At 43.6% G+C, this 21076-nt stretch overlaps 1 protein-coding gene across 3 annotated transcripts; it reads right to left on the bottom strand.

Moving 5' to 3' along the window:
• Positions 1 to 338: 338 nt before the first annotated feature.
• Positions 339 to 20278, bottom strand: SINHCAF (SIN3-HDAC complex associated factor). 3 transcript variants are annotated; one of them, XM_067536194.1, is made up of 6 exons: positions 20106 to 20278; positions 6114 to 6264; positions 4045 to 4144; positions 2990 to 3116; positions 1787 to 1937; positions 339 to 929 (listed from the first exon to the last, which is right to left on the bottom strand). In XM_067536194.1, the coding sequence occupies exons 1-6, from the start codon at positions 20224 to 20226 to the stop codon at positions 767 to 769; spliced, it is 813 nt and encodes a 270-aa protein (XP_067392295.1). In that variant the 5' UTR covers positions 20227 to 20278; the 3' UTR covers positions 339 to 766. The 3 variants fall into 3 exon arrangements, with proteins under 3 accessions (XP_067392295.1, XP_067392297.1, XP_067392296.1); XM_067536196.1 differs by lacking the exon at positions 20106 to 20278 and adding an exon at positions 19515 to 19571; XM_067536195.1 differs by lacking the exon at positions 20106 to 20278 and adding an exon at positions 17995 to 18001.
• Positions 20279 to 21076: the final 798 nt, after the last annotated feature.

The following is a 21076-nucleotide window of genomic DNA, read 5'->3' as shown; positions in this document are numbered from 1 at the left end:
GTAGGAAGTCGACAGGAGATACGCAAGCTACTTAGAGCTACTGCTGCTGAATTTCGCCGTGAGTGTAGACCAGGCCTAAGACAGAGAGAGTATTTTCCCTCTCCACTCTTGAACGTTTAACGTTTGAGTCCTTCTTGCACTAGAACAACTTGCACTACTGGTGTCTGCAATTACCTGGCCTTGCCATACAGGAATGGATGAAACTATATTAAAATGTCAGTAGTAAGGTTTAGCTCTCCATACCTCTTAAAATATACATAATGAAAATATCGTAAAGAGTTGACTTAAAAACTATGATGTGTAAGTCCATGTCACTGAATCACATATATCAAATGAAATAACTTTTTTCTGTCCCTCAGAGAAAATTATCAACTTAAAAAATGCCTGACACAACCACTGCTTCTCTCAGTACAGAAACATTAACTACATACACTTTATTATACAACAAAGCCCATCCTTAAGTTCATTCACGTAAGGGATGGGTAGGGGAAAGATTAAAAAAACCCAAAACTTAAAAGACAACCTCGCAGCAGCATTCAGCTTTGCTAAGTGTTCCATAGCATCTTAAATATTATGTACAGTCTTTCTGAAAAGATACAAACTAGCTTCAGAGTTTGTGGAAATGTAGCAGTAAAACACAAAACAGTTCTAAGGAATAGTCTTTTGGCAGCATCGCAGGTGTCCAAAGTGAACAGAGGGTCACTTTCTAGCATTTTCCAGACAATAAGAGGCTCCGTATACACCTTCCTGCAGTTAGCCAAGGAAGTCACCATTCTTCTTGGTTGGAGATGGCTGGAGATTGGGGTCCCTGTTGTTCAGGCTTCTCAGTCGCTGACTTCTTATTGCTACAGCAAGGTTTGAAGAGATGAGTGTCTATAAGGACTTCCCCAAAACGCCCTTTGTAAATAATTCCACAGCAAACTTTTTGCCTGGGGAGCAAGGGGTGGGGTAGGAAGAGAGATACAGATACAATTTTATATATAAACATACCCACATACAAATAAATTCCAGAAACACAAGAAGTTAAATTTAATATGACCAGGATGCTATAGTTTACAACCTCCAGGGCCATTTGGATATCAAGGTGATAAGCATTTATATGATACATAAAAGATTCAGACCCATTTCAGTTCTTGGGGAAGTTTCCTTCCGACATGACAGAAAAAAAGCCCCAAAACAAAAATCGCAAGCACAAAAACAAAATCAAAAGTGTTGAAATCTGTTCGCCTGCTTAAAATAAATCTCAGCTTAAGTGTAGGTTTACCACTTTGCTACATGAAATAGCTACACAGATACACACACACGCTTCTTTGCTGAACTATTTGACTAAACATACCTGTAAAAGGCCAATTTAGAAGCAATGAAGTCAGAGCCATTTGAATTTGCGGAGTAGATGAACAAGGATCACTGCATTTACAATGTCTAACAGAAGCATAAAAATCTCTGCAACTTGGCAAAAAATCCTACAATTGCTCCAGCCCCCAAGTTTCTTCTGACCATGACCATGGGTCAGTTATAAAATGTCTGTTAACCAGATATAATGAACTGACTGCATCTGACATTAGGTACGTGGAAACCAACCTTAAAATAAAAGGCAAAACAATTATTTCTCTCCAAGTCCAAATTCATACTTTCTGTACTGTTAAATTACTTATGCCAAATCCTTAAATGTCATGTTTGTCACCAGCTGTTTGCGAATGCTATTTAATTGCTGAGGAAGCAGAACAGAAAGCCTTGTAATTAAGATGAATTGCTAGCTGCACAGATGTATTTGGTTGCTTATTACCTTTTCCAGTATGTGAGATCTAAAAAGGAGAAGACTGGTGTTCTGCTGGACCCAGGGCTCATCTCGGTGTCAGAGCCGTCATCAGACTGGTTACTATAACAGGGAGACTGAGCTGGGGAGGCACTTGAGGTGGTACTGTGGGCATCAGAGTCTACAGAAAAACAAACCAGAAGAATACATTGTGTGCAACTAGCTGCTTTCTTCCCTCCTTCCCTCCCACCACAGCCCAGGGAAAAGTCTGATACAAAAAGCACTTTTATGGCCAGTGAGAATATTAAAAAAGCTGACAATTGCTACTCACTGTTGGCACTTTCAAAGTTTCAGAGATGATCGTTTGTCAACGTTTTGGAAATGTTTCATGAAGAGGAAGGATGATCTTGGGTAAGACACTGGAATGGGACTCAGGAGGCTCTGGATTCAGTTCCCAGATCTGCCACACACTTCTGGTGTGACCTTGGGTAAATCACTTCAATCTCCCTGGGCAAAATCCAGACCCCACTGAAGTCAGTGGCAAAACTGACTTCTCATAGGGCCAGGATTTCACCCTCTGTGCCTCAATATCCACATCTGTAAAATGGGGATAATACTTCCTTTCCATCACCGTGTATCTCTTATCCATTTGGACTCTGATCCTGCAAAGACCTCTGCTCATCGGTGAGACTACACACAGTGTGCAAAGTTAGGTGCAAAGTTTGCACAATTTGGGCCTTGGACTGCCAGGTCTTTGCAGCAAGGGTTGTTTCAGACTGTGTCTGTGCAGCGAATAGCACAAAAGGTGATATCACAGGCTGTTGCCTAGAAGTGGCTGAAGTCCATCCTTCCTTTAGTGTTTTGTGTAGTGTAATTTTAAATGTCCCAAAAATGTGATTACTTAATCTAGCTTCTATGAAATTTCTGCCCAAGAAGTTAGTTTCTGAGACAGTTTCAAATCACTGAAATCAGGGGCTTAGAATAAAAGTGCTTTTCTCCTTCAACCCAACTTGTCTTCCGACATCTGAAACCTTCCTTGACACTCCCCCACTCTGAGTCACCCAGCTCAGATGTACATCACCTCCCCCTCACGAACAATGCAAGGGTGAAGAGGTTACATAAATATATATTTTCTCATTAAAAGATTGACTGCATTGGACAGTATCCAATTAGGCCAATTAACAATTAGCTACTTTGGCAAGAAATTGCTTTCCTAAATCTCTGTCTACTTACTGTGCCGTTTGAATTCCTTTTGCAGTTTGCTGATTTGATTGCTCTTTATTCTGCTTCCAGAAAGAGTTTTCATTTTCTTTGGTTTCAGTGTTGTTTTAAGACTGGGTCCAGCCCTTGCATCCACCACCTGAAAGACACAGTGGATACATTTAATTCCCTTTGCCCACAATTCTGTATCATTACACAGGCCTGATCTGCACACAAAGCTGCTCTGGTCTAATTAAAGTTGCGTTTTTAAACCAATTTAGTTCACCTGTGCAACTTAGTGTGGTGACACTCTTACACACTCATTTCAACTTGGCTTATATCAGGCCTAGTCTACATGAGAAAGTAAATTGTTTAAAGTACCAGTTTTAGTTAAACCTGTGCAACTTTCTTGTGTCCGAAAAAAGCTTCAGTTTAGCTCGCACCTGTAATTTAGGCCAGTTTAAACCAACAGAAGAGTGTCCACAGTGGGTTTGCACTGGTTTTTAAATCAATTTACACTAACTTCTGTGTTTAGGCAAGCCCCAAGCAATGAACAGCGGTAGGTTTAGCTCCCTTGTTACTGTCAATATCACTCCTGGAAAGACATAAAAAACTGGCTCTCTTTCCAACCCCCACCAGAACAGATTAATATATCAAATTAGAGAGTGGGAATGACTGTGTGACACAGCCATTTTAATTATTTGACTGACTCAAGCTGATTTATATGTTACTTAAGCAAGTCACCTTGCTTGTTCAAACTTTCCAAAAAAAAAAAAAAAAAAAAAAAAAGAATTTATCTTTGGGCTAAGACCACATCTGGAATGTTTTAGTCTCAAGAGAGAATTTTCGAGAAATTTATGAGCATGTGAAAATGAGGGGTTTAAAAGAGAACTGTCTCCAACAATCACTTGTATCTGGCACACAAAAGCCAGTTAAAGGCAGGGAATAGCCACACCACAGAAAGTTCAGAGCAGCTTTTGCAGGTGCAGAGGAGTGGAGGGAAAACAATTGCGTGTCTTTAGTAGAATGGACTGAAGGGGAATATGAATTACAAAAGGGAATGGGGGAAGAAAAAATAGCCAACTAACGTGATTCCAGTTTTTTTTTGATCCTGCTGGCAGTTTTTTCCATCTTTTCACCAAAAGGACACACGCATTGCAGATGTCTCCTGAGCGGGCTTCGTGGAGCCTGACAAGAGAAGACCCTGTTTATTATTTAGCCTCTTGTAACCAAAGCAATTAGCATAAAGACAGAGACAACTGATTCTCAGGCCAAGATTTTCTAAAGTAAATAGTGATTTTTGGGGCCTCACTTTTTTTTTTTTTTGAGTGTCCAACTTGAGGCACCTTAAAAGTAATTAAGCCACAGAAATGTGCTCACCACTATAGAGAATCTTGGCCTAACTGTATTTGAACAAACCTCAACCCTCTAAAGTTCATTTTGAAGTAATCCTAGTTGAGCTGATACACACTCCATTTGGTTCTTAAGTGTTTCATATAATTCAAGTGAAAGCTCAGATCCTGTAGGAAATTCCATGCGCTGTACTCCTGCTGCACTCTGTAGGTGCTCCGTGAATAGCTCTTTGCACAGCCCAAGAACTTATAAAACATTGGCACGAAGGCTGCACTTGTTTGTTTTCTGTAAGCTTGTTAAAAAGATTTCCTCTACAGTTTAATTACTCCAAAAAAATTTAAAGAAGGGGACAGATTATGGAATTTTTTTGGGACATTTAAGTAGAGGACCCTGAAATACTGTACAGGAGAATGACGTGTCTGGATTAGATAAGCCATTCTGTGTCTGATGTACAAGGGTAAGACTGCAGGTTCTACCTTGCCAAACATACTGAAGAAAGCATAAAAACAAAAGCACATTGCAAACTTCAAAACGCCAGTTTAAATAAAAAACCAGTGGATCATGACACAGCCTTCCTTTAGCGTAGGCCAGCAACAAACAAGCATGCAGGTCTGAAGCGGCTTTACATTTAAAAGACAGTGGTCAGCAGAAATCACTATAAAAAGATTCCTGAGGAAATCACTTCTAGACAAAGAAAAATACAAGGAAAAGCAAAATAGAGGCCTGATCCTTCAAAGACTCACTCAAGTGAGTAACTTCGAACAGGTGAGTAGTGCCATTGTTGCCAATGAGACTACTCCTGTGTAAAATTAAATCACAGACATAAATCTTTGCAGGTCTGGGGCCTAAAATTTCATGATGGCTAAAGAGAAGGGGAAGTCAGAGAAATATGACAAAGTGGACATTTCTCCAGAATAAAACACACTTGTATGGAAAGTTAGTGCAAGGAGAGAGATTCTATTTGCTATGGCTAATTACAAAGTAAATCACTAAAACAAAAACAAGTCTTAAATATAATAAAAGAAATCATTAGGAGCTGCCAAGCAGGAATTCGCTTCCTTGATAATTTGATGAGGGAAAGCAAGATTGAAAAAGTTTCAACGTTCTTGTAAACTAGTTCCAAAATGCTAAAGGAGTGGTTAAATCTACAGTTAAATTAATTACTTCTAAATTATGCAAAGTTCCTCACAGGCACTTTGAAGCTTCCCCTAATTTCCAGTGCAAAGAAAATTCTTTCAGGCTTATTTTACACCACACTGGGCTGGAAAACTGACCATTAAAATGGTAGTTTCCTCCCTCCACTGAAAGACAATAACATTCCCATAGACTGATTGGATTATCTGGAACAATGACGGGCTACTTACAAAACCTGTTTGGACTTTTACTCCCCCCTCCCTGCTAAACATTTATTTAGCTATCTAAGGTTTCACGACTCTCAGAACAATTCCATGGGCCTGGCCTCTCCACTTTTTTTATACACTTGGGAAAAGTGAATGCAAAGCGTTTCCATTCCAATTTGATAGTACTTTGCAACAGAGAACCAGACAGCATGGACCAGCTCCTCAGTTGAGATCTTCTGAAGTCAATGGAGATTTGCTGATTTACACCAACTGCGGATTTGGCACCACGTTGCCTGCCCCCTCATAGCAAAGGTATGAGGAACTGAAGCCTTCACCAGACCTGATCCTGGTTAGTGCCTCTAGTACACCTCTTTTGGTGAGGCTGATGATTTCTGTCTAAGCATGAAAAGTTACCACCAAACTAAAATGTAAATCCAATTTGGAAGAGCAGAAGAGGATCTCACCCAAAGCAATTCTGGAAGTCTTTTTCGTAACGTTTGCTGTCAGTGAAACGAGAGCTGGAAGACTTTGCTCTGCAGATACAGCAGCCCTCTATACTCCGGTACATCTTTGGTTTATGGAAACCAAACATCTTTTCTTCTTTGCTGTAGTAGCCTGTTGAACAAGCAGAAACTATCATCATCACTTTAAGAGACAGCTCAAGGATAATTTAAAGGAAGGAGTAGCCCAGGGATGGGCAAACTATAGCCCGCAGGCCGCATATGGCCTACCTGAGCCTTTCATCAGGCCCTCCAGCTGGGCTGGCAGGAGCATAGCAGCCACCCCCACCCCTCCCTGTTCCTTCTCCCCCACCACATGGCCTGCCATACAATTTCTATACCCAGATGTGGCCCTCAGGCCAAAAAATTTGCCCACCCCTGGAGTAGCCTCATGTGCGACTTTGTAAACTAATATTACATCACAGAACAGGCAACAAGTGGGGGAATTACTAAATTATGCACAGTCACTATTTCACAGTGCCTCTTAGGAGGACAGGTGTTTAGAATATGCTTACTCAGACTATAAGGTCAGAAGGCACCATTATGATCATCTAGTCTGATCTGCCGCACGATGCAGGCCACAGAACTTCACCCAACTCCTGTAATAGACTCCCAACCCAAGACTGAGTTCCTGAAGTTCTCAAATAATGATTTAAAGACTTCAAGGTACAGAGAATCCACTAGCAAGTGACCCATGCCCAATGCTACAGAGGAAGGTGAAAACCCACAAGGGCCTATGCCTTCCCGACCTCAGATATGACGATCAGCTAAATCCTGAGCATGTGGGCAAGACTCACCAGCCAGACACCCTGAAAAAGAATTCTCTGTAATAACTCAGAGCCCACCTCATCTAACATCCCTTCACAGGCCATTGGGCGTAATTTACCGCTAGTAGTCAAAGCTCAGTTAATTGCCAAATTAGGCAGTCCCAGCATACAATCCCCTCCATAAACTTATCAAGCTCATTCTTGAAGCCAGCTATGTTTTTTGACCCCACTGCTCCTCTTGGAAGCTTGTTCCAGAACTTCTTCCTCTGACGGTTAGAAAACTTTGTCTAATTTCAAGTCTAAACTTCCTGATGGCCAGTTTATATCCATTTGTTCTTGTGTCACACTGGTGCTGAATTTACATAACTCCTCTCCCTCCCTGGTATTTATCCCTCTGATGTATTTATACAGAGCAATCATATCTCCCCTCAGCCTTCTTTTGGTTAGGCTAAACAAGCCAAGCTCTTTCAGTCTCCTCTGATAAGGAGGTTCTCCATTCCTCGGCTCATCCTAGTAGCCCTTCTCTGCACCTGTTTCAGTTTGAATTCATCTTCCTTAAAGACAGAGACCAGAACTGCATTCAGTATTCCAGATGAGGTCTGACCAATGCCTTGTATAACGGCACTAAACACCTCTCTCTCTCTCTCTATTGGAAATACCTCGCCTGATTCATCCTAGGACCGCATTAGCTTTTTTCATAGCCACATCACATTGGCGGCTCAGTCATTCTGTGATCAACCAATACGCCCAGGTCCTTCTTTTCCTGTATCACTTCCAACTGATGCATCCCCAGCTTATAGCAAAAGTTCTTCTTATTAGTCTCTAGGTGCATGACCTTGCACTTTCCAAGTGCACAAATTGCTGACATCTCCTGTGGCCCAAAGTTGAGGGCATGAAGCAAACCCAGGCAACCACATGACAAGGTAAAGCCTTATTCAACTCTGACAAGCCACTCTAGAAATGGTATTGGGGGGAGAGGGGGAGTACTGTGTTTACTGACTCTCAATGACTCCACATCAAATTTATTCAGTTTACAAAGTAAAAATTAAAAAAAAAAAAAAAAAAGTTTTCCCTAGCTGCCAGCTCTGCAAAGGCATCTCGTGTGATCTCTCCAGCTCACATATCATTACCAGTTATCCTCACCTGACCCAAATGAATTATACTATGGTGGCAGGTAATGTGCAATGGAGGTATTTGTTGGCTTCCAGTTAGAAAACAACGTTTTAGGTGTAAGCTTAATTCTTGGAGTCCCTGGTAAACAATAAAAAGGTGCATCCCAAGATGCTGTTGCCCTCATCCCCCGTTAGTTTCCAGAACAGACTGTGCCTAGGCCCTGATCTGGCAAAGCACTTTAGAACATGCATGGATGACTTTAAACCCTTGAGTAGCCGGATTCCAGTGCTCAAAGTTACACACGTGCTTAAGCTATTAGTTGGCTCAGGGCCTTAACACAAAACAAGTTTTTACAAGCCATACAAAAACTGTAACTAGTCTACGTCAGAAATGCAGAAGTACCGTTCCAAAAAGAGTTTTCTTTTAGATAGATAATGTTGCAACTTTGGCTTATACAACTCTGTTTAGAGAGCAAGGCTTGTCCTCTGCTGCTTATCATCAAGGACAAGCAGCCTAATACACAGAAAAAGGAATGGCTGCTTAGTAGAAGGAAGCTTCAAACAGGCAAGAACTCAGCTGCAACAGATGTCACTGTATAGAACCAAGGGGAAAAGAAGGTGACAATTTAGATAAGGAGTGAGATTTAATTTTTTTTTTTTTAAACAAAAAATAAATCGAACCAAGAGACCAGGTGATTACATTGTCAGACTCCATCAAAACCAGAAGATTTGGGGGAAGCCAGGGAAATTAACAGATGACGCTGAAGAGCTGTGAACTGTCAGCCTAGGTCTCATGTTAGTCTTCTAGAGAGGTGAATTCCACCCTACTGTAAATAGTTCCAGCACCAGATTAGCTCTTAAGGTTTTGAAGGAGGACATCACAGCAGGGTTACAGATAACCAACATCACTCCCACACCCCAATGGAGAATACCAGGATTTGGAGCCCTATATAAATCACAGTCATGGTAATACTCTCACACAAACCATCTAAACAGGAACTGATACTTTCGCAGCTTAAAAGAGAACAAAAATATTTATATTTTGGTGTAGTTCATTAATCCAGTTAATTATTTCTACTGCAGTAGAACCCAATGCCCCCAATCAGACACAGGTCTCCATTGTGCTAGGTGCTGTACAAACACATAGGAAGACAGAAAACAGAGTCTCTGAAGAGCTGGGTTGACAAAACCACTTCCCATTCACCAATGGTGAGGGGACAACTTTCCTGGACATGTTTCAGAGGCTTCATCATCAGATCCTATAGAACCCAAGCATTCATTTTCAACAAAAATGAAGTTTCAAGCCCTTACGCTCACAGAGGTAAGTACTCAAATGTGACTTCTAAAGCACCACTTTCTTGACTCTGCAAGGAGGCAGCCTAAAATTGCCTAAGGAACAAACCTTGGTTTCTGCTCACAGCCCAAGCAGGCATGCCCAGTAATTTCTCTGGGGTTAGAAGAAAGGCATAGTCCTCACTGTCCTCTCTTCCCACCCCAGGCCATTTTATGGCCAGCACTCTAGCCTCATGGCTAGACTTGGCTTTGAGCCACTCACTTCTGTGTAGGAAGAACAGAAGCAGCTGATCCATCAGCCCTGCTCTCGAATTCTGGTGTGCTTATGTGGCACAGGAGCTCCCATGGAACTGGGCTCTGTGATTCACGGATGTGTACATCTCCAGCAGAGGTTCCCCAAAATCCTGCCCTACCACCCATGAGCCACACAGACTCACGGCAAGAAGGCCCTCCACCATCCAGAACAGCTTTACTGGATTAAGGCCTGTGGCAAATTGAGCAAGTGTTCTGGCCAGTGACCTCCTGATTGACTTGTCAAAGGTTGGTTAAACTCAAAACTACTTCTCTGCTCTTGCACAAATAAATCTCCAGTGGCATTTAGCCAGTTGAAATACTGGGTAATTTCTGGCAAAGAAGGGAGGAAAATCTGGTTCCATGAAACTTGAGTCAGGAAGCTAAGAAGGGAAGCAAGACAAACAAATAAAGATTTAATTTGTCTTCTCACTATGATAATAGAGAGCTAATGGGCATTATACATAGCCAAGCATGGTCAAGTTAGTCTCCCCTGATTAACAGGATGCACATGGAAAAAAAATGACTCCGGGCACTAAGGAGTTATATATAAGAAGACATGCAGAATATATTTTGTTACTATTCAATGTGCCCCTTTCAAAAGAGCCAGTCTCTCAGTAGTACTGTATTTAACAAGCCTTTTGAGATTGTCAGTGATCATATTCATTTGGGAATTTGTAACAACCAGACAGTTATTTTAGGTTTTGTTTATGGCAACTCACTGTTGAGCCTGTAGTGTGGTGCTTTACTTTAGAAAGTCTGGTGCTAGTTGCTGGTATTTTTATACCACTGGTGAACCTAATAACCCATGTAACAAACACCTTGATCTCCATAGGAGAGGCAGGGTATGGAACTTGTCTTGATTGCTCACCTGGGGACATTTGTAACCTTGAGTCTCTAGAAAATTATGACCCTAAAGGGGAGGTCTCAGCTATTACCATGTATTTATACTGTAGTGGGACAAGAATCACCATTTTATAATACATTATTTTATAACCAATTAATACTTAAACAAGGATTGGCGTCAGATATTTATCGTAAATATTCTGTTGTGGTATTCTTGATTCCATTCTCACAGGCACAGTCTTTCAGTGCCAAATTTCACTAGCAGGAAAACTAGTGCCATCTGTTTCCCAACTGATGAATGGACAGCAACAGTATCACCCTACGTCATTCCTGACTTGAGAAAAAGTTACTAGAGAAACCACAAGTATAACAGATTTCTCTTTGACAACTGTGTCCAAATGCAGTGTTATAAATGGAAGGCGTCAGGGCAGAGTCACATTTAATCCACCCAGTTGCCATTTGAACACTATACTCTAAACATACTGTCAGCTGATGAGTTTAATAGCGAATATAGATCACAGAGTCTAAAGGTGTTCACCAGCATGGCTATCTTTAAAAGCAGTGTCTGCTTTTCCATACTAAGCCCACTCATTCCTGGAGTCATTGCTGACGCCAAGTTCCTATGGGAGTTCGGCTTGCTTAAAGACACCATAACTAGGCCCTTAAAAGATTTAACTTGTAAAGTTTTGTATCTTAAGGTCCCAAATTAGAAACCTTGGATTAGATCTTCAGCTAGTGCAAATCAGCCCAGCATCTACACTGGCTGAGAATCTGGCCTTGAAAGTGCAGACCTGAAACGTATCTATACTAGACACATACTCAGCTGCTGTAAATGTGTGTAGCTCCCCTGAATGTAAAGGAGATCCTCAGCTGGTAAAAACTGATGTATTTGCACCATTATATTTAAATACACTTACATATCAGCTTGCATCTTTTAAATTACGAGCCACACTGGAGTCAGAAGGAGATTCTGTGCAACAAGGAATTCTGACTTAGGCAAAACAAGATCCCTCCTGGATCTCTGGAGGAGCACACTTGTGCTTCAGTAGCAGTGGCTGAAGTAGATGGAAGCAGGTGTGATAAGCTCTCACTGTATCAGTCACAAAGGAGAGGGGGAGCGATGGGAATTTTCCCCTCTGCTTCTAGCAGAGAAGATGGAGTTGCTATTCCCCCTGCTCATCCACTTGAATTCTTGCTCAGCAATTACTTGGCCATAATCTGAAAGGCTGCAGGGTGCACGCTCCTCTGCAATTCTGACATCTTAATGGGGGAGGCCCTTGCCCTACCCCTTTGCAGAAGAAGAACATCCTCAGAAATACTTTCAGAAAGCAGAGCCTCTCCTCCCCAATAAATCTGGGGTAAGGTGACCAGACAGCAAATGTGAAAAATCAGGGAAGGTGGTGGGGGCAGGTAATAGGCACCTATATAAGAAAATATATCTCAGGACTAATCTGGGGCCAGCCCATAAGGTATGGGAGAGTGGAGAAAAGACGCCTTGTACATCTATACAGGGCTGGGCACAAGCTAGCCTACACCACACACAAAGTTTATCTTCCTCTTTTATGGATCTGTCAGGACAAGAATTGGGGGATCAGAGATCCCTCTGCAAAATTTGATGTGGCAACTAACATCTGCATGAGAAGCAGGAATACAGAGACATGCTTGCTCTGTGTTAGGTACGCATGAAATCCTCAACTTGGAAATAAATCCTGAACTCTAATCTTTCCTAGGGAAGGAGGAGCTAACTTTCAAGGATTTATTGTTTTTAGAAAGCAACCAATCGAACAAACAGGAAAGGGTGGCTATTTTCTTTTGCCTTTCCAGACGCCTTCTACATTTTTCCTGACCACCGAAGTTGAAGGGAAAGACCTTCAAAATAGAAAAGACGAACTCAAAGACATATAATTCCATTTATATTCAAACAAAGAAAAAGAAACACTTGCCTGAAATTTGTGACCCTTGCAGAGAAATATTCCTTGGCTGTTTCACAAAGAAAGCAGCTTATCTGAAAAGCAAAGGGATGGCATTCCAAACACTCAGCACCTGCTCTATTCCTGCCTCCCTGATCCAGCCCTGAACTCCTTCACCCTTTGCACAATCCAAATCCTTCACTTGGAAGGGCAGAGAGGAGTAAGAAGGAACCACGCTATTTAACCTGATTTCTTCCTCTGGCCCAAAACAATGGTCTAGATTCTTAGCTGGTGTAAAGCAGCATAGCTGCACTGAAGTCAGTGGAGTCATGCTGGTTGACACAAAATGAGGATCTGGCCCAGACATATTGATGCAGATTGTTCCTGTCAACAAAATCTCACAATGCTGATTTTTACAGCACTCGGATAAAGCAGAAAATAGCCAACAGTATTTAAAAAAAATTTAAAAAAATAGGAGACAGTGAAATAAAGATCATAAGCTCTGGAATGCACACCTGCATACGAAGACAATGACTTCTTCCAAAGCAGCCTGTGATGCCATGAGCTGTGTAGCCTGTCTAGCTAGTAAATACTTTGGGCTTCTCCCTGTAAATTGGTATATTTCCACTGGGACTGGAGTCAACTGGTATCGTTCAATTGAAATCAATGGAGTTGTATCCATTTCCACCAGCTGAGGATCTGCCTTTGAGTATTTGATAAAGAAATCCCTCACCCCAAAAAGGTATGTCACCCAAAAGGAGACCTTCACTGCAGTGTTGTAAAGTTCAAATTTGGTTACAGTTTTAAAGGTTAAACATGGTAAAGTTAAAATAAAGTTGTATAGTAATGTGTCTGAAGCAGAAAGGTTCCAAGGAAACAAACAAGAAAATGAGTGTCAACTAAAAATGTTAGTTTAATCTTAACACTAGGAGAGATACCAGTGTAAAAGTGTTCCACTGCAAAATGAAAGGACTAGGATCTGAAGAGTGTAACCTTGAAACTCCATATACAAGATCAATTCTTCTAATAGCTGCCCCACACCCCACAACCCCAAAAAACAAAAACCCACAACACATGTTGGTGGAAAGTTCAAGAAACATTTCAAGTGTATCCTGCAGTCAGTACTGTATACACACTTTATAATGAAACTTCACCCTGTAAGCGTTATACCTGATGATCAGAGGCCCAAGAAAAGTTAGAACAATTAAATTAGATCTCCAGGAACGTTTTTTCCTCCAAGAAGATGTAGGCTAACTCCTATGCCACTAGTCCACTGCAACAACTGCTGTGCTCTTGACGTTTCACTGAACTCAATGAAACCTTAAAATGGACCAGCTATAGCTGGCAGGAACCAATGGCCCCCTTATGAAATTAGAATGGTTGACATTGCTTTACTATGGTTAAGCCACCTGTAATGTACTGGCTGCGTCAAAACTATTATGGGTAAAATTTTCAAAAAAGTCACTTAAGCATCTCCAGCCCATTGATTTTCAATAGGACACTGGCACTTAAAATTATTTAGGCAGATTTGAAAATGTAACTGAGTGCCTACATCACTTTGGTTCTTTTGTAAAATGTTAACACTACAGGAAAGCTAAAGTGGGCTGTGCAAAGCAAAGAACAGGGTTTTCAGAAGAAAAATGTTTATTGCAGGGGGCGGAGAGAGAGGGGAAGTGTGTTCCATCTGCTGTGGTTCTAACTTGAACCATGATCTTATCACCTCCTACAACCTAACCAGGGTCAGGTCCAGTCAACCCTCACATGAGAGGCCCTCAAGAAAAACCACGAGGCACTATATGAGTGGTGCTGGTGATTCAGTTAGTGAAGCTCATCTGAGTCAGTAATGAACCAATGGCTCAGCAGGGTGTTTGGGGCCATGTGCTTTCTGAGGTGCAGTCTTTTGCATGAGATTTAAAAGTTAGTGTCGTGAGCACTTATTAAATATCTCACGGCTATTGTTGCAGGAGCAGTACACTTGAGAGGGGACTGCAGCTCAGTGAAGTTTTTTTTTTTTAAGTTGTGTTAAAAAGTGTAGAGTGCTTTACTTATGATACAACTGTATCCTTTTCAATTGAGTAATCTTACTCATTCTTTTTCTGCTTGGACTTTGGACTGATAGCTCATACACTAGCATATTATCTGGTAATCTCCTATGCCAGAGCCAGTTTTAGAGTTATGAAATGGAGCTCTGCCCCTCCATTCCGGTTATCCCCTCAATTTTCAAACCACCTCTTCCAACCACACACTTACGGTTTCTTCTGGCACCTGCTTTTGCACAGCGAAAAAGCATCACTACTAACTGTTGCTTCAGACGTAAAGGAAACTGTTGATATTAGTAACTATAACTCTCATCCAGTGTAACCATGTGTTAAGTCACAAAGTGTTGATAAAAATGAATGATTACATAGCACATGGGAACCCACTCCTTTGTCTGCCTGCTAACAGTTTGGCGACAGAGGGAGAACTGCTCAGCATCATGAGGCTGCAACCAGGGAGCTGGCCCAGGTGACGCTTCCTCCCCACCCCTGTGGGGGCTGGCTCAGGCCCCACCATGTTCCCCCCCAAAGCTCCTCCCCCCACCTCCGAGAGTGTGCCCCATAATTTAGGGACCTCTCTGTGTTAGGCTCTCATGTGACAATCATCTACCAACTAACATTTTGGGGGGATTTTCAGAAGCGACAGAGATACTTCAGAGCACAAGTCCCACAGACTTTCAGTGGGAGCGGGGTGTCTAACATCTTTCGGGGCCTTTGAAAATTCCATCATTTGTCACCTTAGGCCTATCCTGCACCACTGACTTCAATGGCAGTTTTGGCATAGACTTTAATGAGAGGAAGATCAGGGCCTATCTACATGCCAAGGACTTGATCCAGTGTTTACAGAAGTGTTGGAGGGAGGGGGGAGGAGGAAGAGAGACACACGACTCCCATTTACTCCCATAGGCTTTGGATCCGGCCCCAAAGCCTGCCAATATTAGTGAAATTAATCAGAAACCTCATGCACCCAATGTACTCTGGATCTCATGAAATCCGCTCTGACTATTTTAAAAACCTGTAAGATCTGCACAGTAGCTCTAGCTATGCACAGATCACAATGTCCCTGCACATGCTTCACATACAGCCTCCCACTTTTCAAAGGGAGAACTCAGGAGGGGGGTCATATACAGCAGCACTGCCACTGCTTGCGCTGTGCCTGGTGTATGGATAAACAGAAGGCTCCCTAGCACTCAAAGAAAAAAATATTCTGAATGTATAGTTTTTAGTATACTCTTTGGCCCCAAAAGTGTGGAGGCTAAGCTCTTGAAAATCTTCCCCTGAGCAATTTTGAAAGTTTTGGCCTCATAACATTTAATGGTTCTCCCCCCACACTGTTTATTGTAATTCCACCTAAAAACTATTGGAAAGACACATTCTATTAACGGAAAACAAACATACAAATCTAAGATCAGACCACTCACACTGCATACTTCAGCCGGCTTATGAAATGCAATAAAGCATATACAACTATTATCTTCCAACACTTCATTTTTCAGCTGGTTTACACTGTTTAAAATCCTCAAAGCAATTAGATCATGCTATGGACCAACGGCTTTCCATACTATGTTACATAAGAGAAACTAGAGAGTTTTCTTCACTTGCATTCGTAATGCTCATGTAGTTTGGACCCAGAGGACTACCAATCCATAGAGGAAAATTTAGGTTTAAAGGGGAAAATGTGTAGGGGCAACAACAACAAAACATTCCCCTAGAGAGAGAGAGACAGTCAGTGGGAGCTTTGGATACAGAAGGAATTCAAGATTTAGTCACTGCTAACTTCCAGTGTTCCCTACACTGTGCTGAACTAGATGGTACAGCAAAAAAGTAAACAGGAACAGCCATGAGAGAAATCCCTTCAGAAATACAACTGGGGACAAGTATACTAAGAAGACAGAAATTTATGCCAAATGTTATGGGTTTGTTTGTTTGTCTGGAAACGCTACCCCGCTTTTCAAGTTATTAACATACTTTAAAAATACCAAAAAAATTAAGAAGTTCTGTTTTAGCTTTTAAACACACAACTAAACTAGTAAATCCTAGAAAAACAGGTGTTTGTAATGAGCATGATAATGCAAAGTGGGGTATCACAAAAAAGGAGTTCTACGGTTATTTTTCTGCCTAAAAAACCCTTTCAGTAAAGAGAAGCTCCAAATCTGAGGATAGAAAACATTGGTGGCAAAATGATAAACTACATAGTTACTGAACCAACACCACCAGTTAACGCAGAGTATTGAATCACATACTTGGAAGATGATTTAGCCCTCAAAAATTAACAGTTCCCACCCCAAAAAACCCAAACAAACAAGCAAACAAAATTCTTCAGTGGAAGTAGGATTTCAGTCCTGATTGTCAATGGCAGACCTCCCACTGATTTCAGTGAAGCAGCATTTCGCTGCAGATGTTTAACCTGCAGCCTGCCTGGTACCAATACCAAAAGGAACATCCAGGCACCAAAGTTTTGTCTTTGAGCCGTGTCTCAGCCATGGAGGAACTAAAGCTAAGGTGAAAGAAACTTGGGTAGAGGGAGGGGAAAAAAAGGACATTCAGCACCAGTGCATGGCAGCTCACAAAAAGAACTGCCTGCTGGAACAAAGACCACCCACCCCAGCAAGGACGACCTACTTTTCAAAGAGGCCATGATGATCAGGTAGACAACACGCATTGGGACGGATGGACGGACGGACGGACACACACACGTGCCTAGTTTACCATATGAAGAGGAACTTGGTTAACAAGACCATTTAAAAAAGGAGAATATCCAGTGTGCTGGAGGTGTGCTATGGGAAAACAACTGTTTTTCAGAGCAGGTTGCAAAACACAGTCATTGTCACGAGGTCTCCGAGAAAATGCCTAAAGCTTGCCATTGAACAGGGGAAAGGCACTGTTCATAATTGTTCAGGACTGGGGCAAAAATGTAATGCAGGAGCCATGAGGAGCACAGAAGAGTGCCTACAGGCAAGCACTGAAACAACAATCAGACCCCAGCAACGTTTGCAGGATATTTAACAGACAGCCCAAACCTTTGAGCTCTTTATCAGCCAAGGTCGATAGATGCAATGTAACTAGCCTTAAATTATGTTTTAAAGAAAGTCTTCACTCACCCAGGACTAAGACGGTTTGGAATCAGGGAGTGGGGGGCGGGGGGGACTGCGATGGCACAGCTGTTTGGGGAAAGGGACATTTCCACGAGCAAGCTCCTAATCTCCTGCGTGCTGGCTATAATCTATGTGGAGAGAAACCGGGGTCAGTGTCAGCGGCACTGATTTCCCGAAGCTAACCACACGCACGGCTCAGCCACACACTTTCCTCTCTCACGCTACTTGGCGGAGATCCTCCATGGCACAGGCTGCACGGTAGCCGGAAAGGTGCATTAGCGGCTGTGTCCTCGGCAGGGAAAAGATGCGTGAAGGCAGCGGGCAAAATTGCACCCACCAGCCAAGAAGATCCCGAGTGAAAGTTACTCCGTCCACAGCGTTATCTCCAAGAACAAAAGGGGCGAGAACGGACCCCCCCCCCCCCCAATCTAGATCAGCAGCAGCCCTTCCTGAATATGCACCCCCCCCTCCGGACACACACACACACACACACACCCCGAGCTCGTGGTGTCCAACAGGGCCCTTCATTCACCTCATCCTACAGGGAGCTGCTGCTGCTGGCTCCTCGTGGCTTTACCCTGACGTAATTCAAACATGGCAACAGTTCGACTTCAAAGGGAAATCCACGGACCTCCCATAAACACATGCCCACCGCCCAGGAAAGAGTGCGAAGAACCCCTTTCAAAAGTCCTCATCCGGCCCCAGCAACGATCGGCACCGGCGCAGCGGCAAGTCCAGGCTTTGAAGAATCTGCACTTTAGACCCAGAAAAGTGAGAGGAGCTTCCTCCTGCGCGCTTCAGACACACAAACACGCCGCCTCCTCCTCCTCCTCCTCCTCCATGCGCACTGCATGGTAACCTCGCAGGAGCGTGTGCGCACCTAAACTTTAACTTCCCCCAAAGTCTCCCAGAAACAAAAAGCCAAGCTCAAAACTTCCCCAAGACACGAAGCCCGTCGCATCGATTCCCCTCCTACCGCCCCCGCCAGCCCCGGTTCTTTAATCCCAATCCGTGTTTCGGTGAGCAGACTGGATCGCAGACACAGTTGTAGAGCCAGCACAGCCTGCAGCACATGCAAGCCCTTTGTTTTCCCTTCAGCCTGGTTTTGCCTACGTGCAGCACCAAGGATATGCCTTGCAAAAAGCATTAAGAGATTTAAAGACCAGGCTAACTGGAAAGATTCCTGGTCTACCAGAAAGAACAAATCCCCACGAAACGGAGACTTGAACTAAAAGTTCAAGCTTCGGGGTGTTCTACATGGAAACGTTTGAACTATAAAGAGGAGACAAGACAAGGAGTTACTTCCACTCGCACTCTGCTTCGAAAGTGGCAAGACGCCATCACCATCCAGTCACACTGTCCTGACGCGAACAACAGGACGCGTCTGATCGATAACAAAAAGTATTTGCAATAGACAAGGTTAAAAACTAAAGCAAGCCTGTAACCCTGCGCACCTCCTAGCACGTGTCATGTCAGATTGTGTGTGTGCAATCTTTCCATGTCGGGTCACTCGAGTGTTGAATCCGAGAGCCCTTCTAAAACACGAGCCAACAAGTCAAAGAGAACCATTTCCCCATTTCCCTCACGCACGCACACCCCAAAAGAGAAAACGTCCATTAACACAGCAGTGATTGCCCCCCCTGCCACTCACGACGCAACAACTTCTGTGCGCTCAGAACAAAGCTACAGGTGTATAATTGGTAACATCAGTGTAAACGGCCCAGGAGAACGTTCGCCAATGGAACGTTCCTCTCGGGACCGTTCCGAAGCACAAGCGGGCTCTGGAATCCCGAGCGCTTTAGGCGTCCGGGTTCTCTCGCTCGCTCATTTATCACATCCGCATCTCTCGCCCAAGCTGAGCAAAGAACGCCAAACCGCGTGCACACAGTAAACGGGCCGCAACGGACCTGGGAGGCAGCACCAACAACGGGCCACGCTAATCTCAGCCCCACTTCTATCCCCCTCCCCCCCAAAAAACACAAATCCCTACAAAAATAAACCAAAAACCACTTAACTTGATCCTACAAACTGGAAAGAACAGTGCGTTTTCTAGCTTCCACCTCCTCACACAGAACAAGACAAGAGCCGCTCAAAACATTCACTCAGCGACGGTTTGATGCACTCCCCCTGAGCTCCTGGAAGAAGGACCCTTCCACCGATTTTTCCAGATAACACCCTGCACTGGGAACACGGTTTACTTTCTCTAACCATCAGCGTTTCCTGGGATCACTTTTCTTGTGCTGTGCTTCAGGAATTAGCTCCTCTCGCTCTGAAGGGAGCGTTCTGATTTCACTTTCAGGAAAGTCCCAGTTTGCAGCTAGAACTGGAACAATGCAAGCGGCATTTCCCCTACCATGCTCGTTCTGCAAATCAGACCCCAAGTTATCGTTTAAAACAAGGTCACTCGACGCCGCGCACAGCACCGCTCAGAACTATTTCGGACAGGAAAGTGCTTTCCCTGAAACAAAAGGCAGCCTCCCAAAACAACTTGTTTTAGCCACCCGAACGGCGGCCGGGTCACAGAAAAACCTGACGCCGAAGGGGTGGATCACTTTTGGGTGTAAAAAAAAATTCACAAGCAGAGAAAAATAAATGAAGTCACTTGCCTCTGAACTGCAGCCGCCGACAAATCAATAGCGTGGTGCGGTGCGTGCAACGAGCTGGCCCCCAGTCCTCTGCGGAGTGCGCAACGTCGCCGTCGTTGTGTAGTTCCCGTGTCCGCTGCATGCAACCGCTGCCGTGCTAGAGTCAATTCGATTCTCATTTGCATAGCTCGCTTTCCTCCCCCTCTCTCTGCGCAAGCGTCGTTCCCACGGCTCGATTCTACTCAATCGAGTTCTTTTGCATGCGCGCCCCATTGTCCTTTTAAGGGAGAAAGGGCCGCGCGGGAAGCCTGGGAGGAGGAGGCGCCGCTGCCCATTGTGACGGTGGCGATGACTTAACACAAACAACCCCCTCCCCACCCCCCGCTCAATGGAGTAGGAGGAGATTGTAGCAAATGGAATCACAACAATGAGTGGTGCTCTGCTGCTGGCGCTGTGCGTTCAGCACCCGGGGTGGGGAACGGTCGCTGCTGTTGCTTGCAAATCTTCCCTTTGCAAGTTGCTTACGAGTCCTTCTGCCCAATGTCAGTCTCGCTCACGAGTCAGTCCGTGGGGGGTTTTTTTATTATTATTATTATTTTGTAAAGGAATCTCACTGCCTGTGGGGGAGGATTTTGCTTGCATCCTTCAAGCGAGATACTTGGGATCACGGAGGCTTTGTGGCTACCTGCCTACAATGGGAAACTGAAAAGCCTGAGATTTTCCCCTTGAGGAACCAGCCTCCACTACTCCTACTACTCCATGGCCTGCTGCTCCCAGTCTGCTCACTTTCATTTGAAAAAGAATGGACAATGTCAGAACTTTGGTCTAAAATACCTGCTTCCCTCCCCCCCACTTCCCTCCCCCCCTTTCTTTCAAGAGACAATAGTGAGATGGGTCCCCTTTGGGCCTGGCTAGACAGGATAGCAAGATGCCTACTTGTACCTCTGGGCACGGTTCCGGAACTTTTGCACACAATAGACCACATTTTAAAC

The sequence above is a fragment of the Emydura macquarii genome, unplaced genomic scaffold, assembly GCF_026122565.2.
Source record: "Emydura macquarii macquarii isolate MOO-44397 ecotype Brisbane River unplaced genomic scaffold, CSIRO-AGI_Emac_v2 contig_3530, whole genome shotgun sequence".
NCBI classification, from domain to species: Eukaryota; Metazoa; Chordata; order Testudines; family Chelidae; genus Emydura; species Emydura macquarii.
This window is presented reverse-complemented; position numbering and strand designations above follow the sequence as displayed.

What these genes read in the sequence shown, in the direction of transcription:
- SINHCAF (XM_067536194.1), bottom strand. Translation starts at nt 20,226, where the DNA reads ATGCAGCGGACACGGGAACTACACAACGACGGCGACGTTGCGCACTCC. An exon ending in GACTTCCAGAATTGCTTTGG is followed by an intron (nt 4,145 to 6,113) that starts GTGAGATCCTCT and finishes TTCTCTTGTCAG; the next exon opens with GCTCCACGAAGCCCGCTCAG. An exon ending in AAAGGAATTCAAACGGCACA is followed by an intron (nt 1,938 to 2,989) that starts GTAAGTAGACAG and finishes GTTTTTCTGTAG; the next exon opens with ACTCTGATGCCCACAGTACC.